At 39.5% G+C, this 9,000-nt stretch overlaps 1 protein-coding gene across 5 annotated transcripts; it reads left to right on the top strand.

Moving 5' to 3' along the window:
* The first annotated feature begins 169 nt into the window (after positions 1 to 169).
* On the top strand, positions 170 to 7,136 carry ppig (peptidylprolyl isomerase G (cyclophilin G)). Of its 5 annotated transcripts, none has more exons than XM_068572859.1 (13): positions 170 to 280; positions 831 to 914; positions 1,247 to 1,321; positions 1,429 to 1,536; positions 1,852 to 1,896; positions 1,985 to 2,072; positions 2,176 to 2,205; positions 2,320 to 2,459; positions 2,549 to 2,729; positions 2,813 to 2,998; positions 3,496 to 3,586; positions 3,801 to 3,928; positions 5,379 to 7,136. In XM_068572859.1, exons 2-13 carry the CDS (start codon positions 854 to 856, stop codon positions 6,388 to 6,390), a joined length of 2,145 nt encoding a protein of 714 aa, XP_068428960.1. In that variant the 5' UTR covers positions 170 to 280; positions 831 to 853; the 3' UTR covers positions 6,391 to 7,136. The 5 variants fall into 5 exon arrangements, with proteins under 5 accessions (XP_068428960.1, XP_068428961.1, XP_068428962.1 ...); XM_068572860.1 differs by having other exon boundaries at positions 176 to 319; XM_068572861.1 differs by having other exon boundaries at positions 225 to 252.
* The last annotated feature ends 1,864 nt before the right edge of the window (positions 7,137 to 9,000 follow it).

The following is a 9,000-nucleotide window of genomic DNA, read 5'->3' as shown; positions in this document are numbered from 1 at the left end:
ATATCATTCTTACATGAGAAAACAAACTATCCAAACGTAACCACACAGACCGGGGATGACGAGCAGCCTGTGAAAAGCCGTACCTGACAGGGTAATCTCAGGGCACAATTGACTACGTCGTACGTGCTCGGCTGCGTTCACTGGCGCACGATTCTTGAAATGCATTGACGTTCGAGCCGCGCCATCTTTAGAAAACAGTGAACCCAAAACTGAATGAAAGTTTATTTTCGTCGTTGGTTCGAGCAGCTCGCTGTATGTAGTGATCTCGTGTTGTTTCCAGGTGACGTGATTCCGCATCAGCCACGTCTTGTCGATACATGTGTGTAGTTAAATACGTCTAAATTGCATGTTAATACGTCAAGTAAAATAATCCCTCTGAACATGTTTCCCTGCTCGTTGAACCTGCTAATGCTAACACCAGGCCTACCATGATGGTGATGGTGACCGTGTGTGTGTGTGCATGTGCGTGTGCGGAACCATAACGATAGAATCCTGAACGCGAATGTTTGCGCGCGAGCAGTTGTGATCGATAGACTCAAACACATTTCTTCTTCGTGAGACTTAAAACGTGTTGCTAGCTCACGGGAGCTAACCTAGCTAGTGATGGAAAAAACGAAACTAACATTAGCCGACGTTCGCTGTTTATAACCAGCTGTCGTCGTCGCGGTGCGGAACACGTTTACGTTGTGCATTTGATATTTTATGAGGATAATTTACAGCCAACACCTTTTCATGATTTATTGTGAATGGAAAGGATTTCATTATCATTTAAAGATTTCATTCATTAGATGTAAGCTATGCTAAAGTGCTATTGTGTTTCTCGCCCTCAGGTGTTTGATCAGTAGATGTGATCATGGGGATTAAAGTGCAGCGCGCTCGGTGCTTCCTTGACATCGGCATCAGTAATGTCCTCGGTAAGAAAGACATGACTACTTCCAGTTGTCAGTACATTCAATTTTGTCCAGTTTTTCTATTAGGGCAGGTTGTTTTAGAAAAAAAAGAAACATGCACTTTAAAGATGTGTATATTTAACCATGTACTCATTTTGTTGGGATATATGTTGTGCTACTGTTGAGTTCTATTGTACACACATTTGGATAATATTTAGTCTACCATCATTGAGATAAATGGGGCGTCAGAAGGGTTTCAGACTGCATTGATCTTAGCCAGTAAACCTAATAAACTGACCCTTGAAGGTAATTTCTCTCCATGGAGAAAAAAGACTAACAGTGCTCTTTCCCTGCAGTTGGCAGAGTTGTGGTTGAATTGTTTTCAGACGTCTGTCCCAAAACGTGTGAAAACTTCAGATGCCTCTGCACAGGTAAATACTGAAATGGAACTCTTATTGAAACACACGCACAAAATGGCAGAAAACATGTTACTTTCTGGCACAGTGTAATATTGATAACTGACTGTGGTTTAATGCAGGTGAAAAAGGCATCGGCAAAGGAACTATGAAACCTCTGCACTTCAAAGGATGTCTGTTCCATCGAGTTGTAAAAGACTTTATGATTCAAGGTGGAGACTTCAGCGAAGGTGAGTTAATGCAGTTTGAATATAAAAATGTGAATGGTGCAATTACCTGAGAACACCTGTGCTTTAAGTCCATATATTTTAAGTCTGAAGATATAGTTAATGACTGCAAGTCTCTCTGTTAATAGCATCACCTGGCTGTACGTTTTTACCTGCTACATACTAATGGCGTCATGTCAGCCCCTAAAAAACACATTGACAAATGTTAACACCAACCTAACCAAATGTATTTCAATAACCAGCACAAGTTTTATAACGCCATAAATCTCATTCCAGTAACACTTCCCTTTCTCATGTTTTGTTTCTTCTCTTTCATAGGAAATGGAAAAGGGGGTGAATCCATATATGGAGGCTTTTTTGAAGGTAAAGAAGCCACGGTCACAGCTCTCAGTTGTTATCCAACTTGACGTTGGTTTCAAGATGGCAGTACAATATTATACTTTTCCCCCAGATGAAAGCTTCGCTGTTAAACACAACAAGGACTACCTGCTGTCTATGGCCAATAGGGGCAAAGATACTAATGGATCACAGTTTTTCATGTAAGCCCTATACATATTATCAATTTGATGCATTATTGATTAATTCTAACCTATACAAATATTTATGACCCTTTTTCTTCATTTGCCTTCTGTACCACTTTAGAACAACAAAACCTTCACCACATCTGGATGGGTAAGTGCTGCTCAACTAATCTGTAACATCTGATTGAGTGCATAGTACACAATATGCACAGTATGTTTCACTGAGAACACCATACTGAAACTCCACGCCACTATTTTTCCTTAGTGTCCATGTGGTTTTTGGCCATGTGATTTCTGGCCAAGAGGTTGTTCAAACCATGGAAAACCAGAAAACGGATCCCAATAGTAGACCATATGCTGACGTGAAAGTTTTGAACTGTGGAGAGCTCATCCCTAAGTCAAAAGGTTTGTTTGTGTGACTCAATTTTGATACTTTTAAAATACACTTTAGATTTCATGAGCACTGCCTACATTTTTTTTATTTATGTTTGCAGCAAAGAAAGACGAAAAGAAAAAAGAGCGAGCCTCTTCCAGTTCCAGCAGCAGCTCCAGTGACTCTGAGAGCTCGTCACAATCCTCCTCTGATTCTGAGGAATCGGAGAAGGAATCTAAGAAGAAGAAAAAGAAGGCGAAAAAGCTAAAAAAGAAACAGAAGAAGAAGAAGGAAAAGAAAAGGTACCTAATTTATTGTCACATTTTCACTTTCTGCAGTGTGCAGTATGCTAGTATCTCTATTTTGATCTGCAATGATTTCCTAGGTCAGAAGCTGAAAGTGCTGAAGAGAAAGAACAAGAAGAGTTAGTTACGTCTACTGTACGTCCTGAAGAAATTCCACCCATCCCAGAGAATCGATTTCTTATGAGGAGGAGTTTCCAGGTGGTCCAGAAGCCAAAAGAGGAGGCTGAAAAGGCTCAGCCAAATAAAGAGGCAAGGCCCAGAGAGAGGTGAGTACGTTTTATATTGGGTATGATTCATTCGTAGTGTGCCCAAAAATGAATGCGGCGAGCATCTGTAGCTTTCTATAGAACGCATTAATATTTTGCATGTGTCCACATGTACAATTTTAGTTTTCACGTGCAACATTGCTAAACACACTGCAACACATTCCTTCTCCAGTTTTCTCAAAAGGCACATCATCACCAACAGATAGTGGTTTTATTGATAGCTGTCGGTTTCTGGGGGCTTCAAGTCATTCAAATGCAGAGTGGACTTTTTAGGAAATAATTATGAGGTTCGCACTTCTGTGACTGCACAGTTGGTCACACTGGCCATGATACTGTTATAAACTACCAGCCAATCCACTCAACGAGAGCATGCTTTTTACACACATTTTACAATAAGCTCCTCACTTATTTCCGCGGGGTGCCATGAGAACATTTGGAAGCTCATGTTAATCAAAATGTTATGCCTTGGTTTTTTCCCTGTCCCTTCTTCTCTCTAGTTCTGGCGTAACCTATAATTCTCAGTCATCATATCATAAAAGACTGGAGATGACACGATCCGGGAGGAAGATAAAAGGCAGAGGTCCAAGGGTAGGTGGACTTCAGTGAGAAGAGCTCAACTAACATTTTGTCCACTTTGTCACAATTCATATTATGACAAATGAGATTGGATGCTGTGTTGTTGCTTTCATAAGGCAGTGACAGAAACAATTTTAATTTTACAACTTATACAACTTTTAAATTGCAGTTTTATGAGATTCCTGTATGACCAGTGTAGTTTGCGTTTTCTATTCCTCCCAAACAGCGTTATCGGACTCCGTCTCGCTCAAGGTCCCGAGATCGGCGCAGTGAAACTCCTCCACACTGGCGTCAGGAGTTGCAGCGCCAGAGGATGAGGGCAGTCACCGGAGAGCGCTGGATTAAGGGTGACAAGTAAGATAACTTAACTTTCACTCATTACAGAGTATGTCAAAGTAGACATACCACATGTAACACACTATAAGAATGTTATGTACAAATTTAGCTTTGTTCGAATCCAAACGGGCTTAACATTTCTTTAGTGTGCAGAGCAGTGATGAAATGTTTGACATGAAACGGCTAAACCTTCCTGGGTGGGTTCCTGAAATTTTCCCAGGTATAAGATGAAAAGAAAAGGCATTTCTTATATTTCAAAGCTTATGAGTCTCATTAAACAAGAACTAAATAGCGTCATTTTGTGACTCCATCTGTGCTTTTATAAATAAAAGAATAAAGGACAATAACAATAACTTTCAATTTAACCAAATTGCCCCATCAGATTACAAAAAGAAAACAAAATTTGAATCACTTAAAACAATAAAAAATAAAGTTCTATCTGTCCAAAAAATAAATTATATGTACTTACTACTAAATACCTCATTTTGGAAAACTAAAAGCAAATTGCAAAACAAAACAAAACGAGACTGCAGATATGAGCATCAGGTTGTATCAGTCTTAGTGGCTGCAGTGAGCTGCTTTTCTCTACACATCTTTTTAAAACGCGGTTGTTGACTTGATACGGCCGCTCTCAGTTCACTCTCAATGTTGAGATGGAAGCTTTTTCCGGTTTTGAGATACGGAACAGCAGAAAAGATTTCACAGAGACTTTGCGAAGATTAGCTTTTGGCAAAACGCCAAAAATCGCTAAGTCGCACATGCGCAGCGTAGTCTGTTAACTGTGAACAAGTACAGGCATTTCTCCATGTATTTATTAATGACTTAGTTTTATGTCCGTGTACTTTGTAACGTGTGAAGCCAGCAGCTCATTGTAACAAGACACGAGCACTTTGGCTTGTTTCACTTGGAGCAGGAGAGCTGCTCCGGGTTCAGAGAGCTGCTCCGGTGCTCCTGGCAGGAGAGCTACTGTTGCTATCTTCTACATGGGAGCGTTTAAAACGCAGATATAGTTGTCTGCTTTTTCACGCAACATATTTTTCTACGCTCTCTGCCCGCTGCTGCGTGCTCAGCGCTTACCTGTGTGCGCGCAAGTGTTTCTGCGCATCGATGCGGAACAATGGCGTTCGGATACAGAGAGCAGAGGAGAGGTGTTTACAAGCGACCACGTAGAGACAGAAATGACAAGCTGTCGTGTAGGTCCCGTCAATAAAATACGGCCTTTAATCTGTTTAATACCTGAACAAGGTGGAGACCTGTTCTATGAGAAAGTTAACCTTAATTGACGTATTGTGATTTGGCGATATAGAGAGGGTTATTTCAGGGGGGCGCCCCGCCCCCCTAATATAATGGTAGGGGAAACAGTGGTAATGTATTGGCAGAATATTATTGAACGCTGTCACGTAGTTCCATTGCCTGATATTAGTAGTCGTGTTCTGTGGTTAACATTTACTCTGCCCTTTTTCAATAGAGGGGACATGAATGAGGCCAAGGATGATGCTGCTAAAGCTCCAAGAAGAGAGAGGCGAACCTCCAACACAAAGCATGAACACACAGCTGAGGGTAAAAAAGACAAGAAAACTCGGTCACATAGATCCAAAAGTAAAGAGGAGGACACTGTTGAGAAGGATGAGAAGCATAGCAAACACAAAGCCAAGAAAAGAGATAAATCTCAAAGCCGCAGCAAAAGCAGAGAAAAGAGTAAGAGGTCAAAAAGCAGAGAGAAAGGTCACAAGCACAAAGGTGATGACGGGAAAGGTCGCTCCAAGAGCAAAGACAAAAATGCTCGTAAGAAAGAAAAGGAGTTGGACTCGGATAACAATAAAGATAAAAATAAGGGTCGTGACTCTGACAAAGGGCAGAAAGAGGATGCCAAAGGAAGAAATGGTGAGGGAACTCGGACAAAGTCCAAAAGTAAGGAAAAACCAGCTGCAAAAGATGGCCGTCGATCAAGTAGCGGTAACAGGGATAGGAGCAGACCTGCGGTGTCCAAAGACAAAGAAGAAAAACCCGAAAAAGACAGAGAGAGGGGAAGAGAGCGCAGCAGGAGTCAGGAAAGACGACACAACAATGAAAGGGAGAATAGGAAGCGAGGGACATCCAGGGATAGGGAACATAGATCAAGAAGTCTGGACAGAAATAAGTCGAGAGACTCCCACAGAGGCAGGCGCTCCAGAAGCAAGAGCAGTAGGAGAGACCACAGCAGAGATCGAGCCTCTCATAGAAAGGACAGAGAATCTGCCAACCATAAGAGAAGACGAAGCAGCAGTAGCAGCAGCAGCAGCAGCAGCAGCTCTAAGAGTGATAGCGATGAGAAAAGAAAGAGTCAAAAGAGTCCAGATTCCAAACGGAGAGACACAAATAGCGCCTCAAAGTACAAAGACCGAAGAAGCCCAGCCAAGCCGAGACCAGATAGTACAAAGGGCAAAGACCGAAACAACAGCAAGAGGAATAAATCTAGCTCCAGCTCTGACAGCGACTGAGCCTGTGATGATACCCTAATAGAATAGATTGGGAGTTTTGAGGTTTGTCTCCATTTTACCCCAACTACATATGTAGTATGCAGCATAAGCTTTCCATCTTGAGTGGACTTAGTCATTCCTCATTCAGTGCATACAATCCAACTCCACCCTTAATCCAAAGCTAACATGATTGTACAAAAGCCTGCCAATTGTCATTTTCCAAACTGTTACGAACGATGTGAATACCACTCAAACTTACAATGGCAACCTGTATCATCATCATGCAAGCTTTGGACTTCTGAACGCGTTGTGGATCTGTCCCCATTAAGTGCATTACACTGTTGATGTGTAGCTGGAGCCACACAGCCAGTTTTGAGGAAGGATTTCCTGAGGACATTTTCTCTTGAAATTTAGTTTTCAATGTTATGTAATGCAAGGTTCGGCAATTGTCTGATTGTCAAATCATTTTTTACAATCAATCTGGAAGAGAACACTTAGTTTTTTGCATGATTATCTCTCTCAATGTTTGATTACATAAGTACTTCCATGATTTTCTTTTGGATATCTATAACCTTTTACTGTAATCCTATTTGTTGACCGGTTTTGAGACACTTCTGGTTTGTTTTTGTTTTTTTATAGAAAAAAAATGTCATGTGAATGTCATTGCTGCAAGTACAACATGAAATCAATTTGTATAAATTGTGTTTTGTGCAAGTTGATTTTAAAACTCTACTGCCGTGAATTAAAAGGCTCAACTTTGATTTTAATCAACCGTTTTAATATTTTGTAAATGCTTTCATGAACACAAGCTACTGGAGGCCCACATATTAATAGCATCCAAAATGACATGGAGTCAACATTGAAAAAATAATTACAGGCGATTCACATCCTGCAACTGCAGTGGTGATCAATTACTTGGTGTTATCTTAGAGTCTGTTATTTTAGCCCAGACGAGTCATCGGCTCTCATTGATACCCCTACAGCATGTACGGCCTGAAGAGCATTCAGACTAAAACATTCAGAGAACATTGTCTCACACATTACTCTACATCAGGGATATTCAACAAAACTTCAGTGAGGTCCAGTTGGAGAGAATTTTACTCATGTATGCTCTATATACTATAGATATAGATACAAAAAGTGTTTGTCTATAAAATAAAATATGAGCTAAATGTGGACAGATTGAAGTGAGCAGTTAAAGGAAGGCTATTGTCTACATTAGTGTTGCTGCCTGCTGTGAGTAGAGCTTTGTAAGCATCTGCAGTTGAGGCATTGGGGGACTCCTGCTGCTGTATTGATAAGTGAGGGAGATCAATGTGTCACACCTGTCAACGTGTATGCAATGGGAAAAATAATTCCTTGAATACTTGAATTTGTACTCTGAAATGTGACAACATTTGCCAAATGCTCACAAACACACACACACAATTTGAAATTTAACCTTCCTAGTTGAAGTAAAACAGGTCTAAAGAAGCCATACCTGAAGGAGCAGAGGAACAGATGAAGGCAGCTGTGCAATGAGAAAATAAGATAATAGGCAAAAATAATTATAATACATGAAGTGTATTTGTGAAAAACAATTACATTATATATATATATATATATATATATATATATATATATATATATATATATATATATATATATATATATATATATATATATATATATATATATATATATATATATATAACCACCAACCCAGAGAAGGCTTGGAAGGCCCTTATGGCTCGCCACTAGTTTATAGACCTCGTTCGGATTTATTTAGCTGACGCTTTCATCCAAAGTGACTTACAATAAATGCATTCAACCATGTACTCAGAACAACAAGAATCAGGAAAGTACAATTTCTTCAATAAAGTCAAACTACAAAGTGTTATCAGTAAGTGCCATTTAAGTGTTACTAAAGTGCTACTACTACTACTGCCTTACTTATTCACGGTTTAGTTAAAAAAACGATGTGTTTTAAGTTTGCGACAGAAGATGTAGACACTTTCTGCTGTCCTGATGTCAGTGTGGAGCTCATTCCACCATTGAGGAGCCAGCGAATGACAGAGTCGGAAGAGTTTGTGTATTTATGTAGAAATGTGCGTGTCGCTGCATCCTTTGTTCTTATATGTCTACCTGTGAAATACATTATTACTGATTTTGATGTGTGCTGTATAAGTACGCTTTTTTTCTATCAATCACACAAGATATGTTTTCAGATTAAACACAAGGTTAATAGTCAACAATCGAACGTTTTACAATTACACATAAAATAAGAATTCCAGTTTGAGAGAATTTCCTCATGCAAAGGTCCGGAGCGTCACAATGTCAAGTTTGTGCTACATGATTTTGTGCCATATGTATTGAAGTAGCTAACAGTTGTATTAACGTCTGTACGTAGTCAACAACTGACGGTCAAATAAAATAAAGTTCAATTAATTAACATCTAAACAATATTTATTACTACAGATTTCCAATTTAACTGGAATAATTATAAATAACACATACTCTAATACATAATACATACGTTATCGTTTCTTATTTCATGTCAAATAAAGGCTGGATTTAAAACAGAAAGCTTTTTAAAAATGTGACTAGATGAATTAAATGAATGAATTAAATAAAGTCTTCAATTTTAGAAGA

The sequence above is a fragment of the Clinocottus analis genome, unplaced genomic scaffold (assembly GCF_023055335.1).
Source record: "Clinocottus analis isolate CAN_PGR_092001 unplaced genomic scaffold, fCliAna1.0.p SCAF_12, whole genome shotgun sequence".
In the NCBI taxonomy this organism is placed as follows: Eukaryota; Metazoa; Chordata; class Actinopteri; order Perciformes; family Cottidae; genus Clinocottus; species Clinocottus analis.
Note: the sequence above shows the minus strand (reverse complement) of the source record. Positions and strands in the feature narration are given on the sequence as shown.

Bases quoted from the DNA above. Each gene is read 5' to 3' on its own strand.
- ppig (XM_068572859.1), top strand. From the start codon at position 854: ATGGGGATTAAAGTGCAGCGCGCTCGGTGCTTCCTTGACATCGGCATC. The intron at 1,537-1,851 runs GTGAGTTAATGC...TCTCTTTCATAG, and splicing joins AGGTGGAGACTTCAGCGAAG to GAAATGGAAAAGGGGGTGAA. The intron at 2,999-3,495 runs GTGAGTACGTTT...TCTTCTCTCTAG, and splicing joins GAGGCAAGGCCCAGAGAGAG to TTCTGGCGTAACCTATAATT.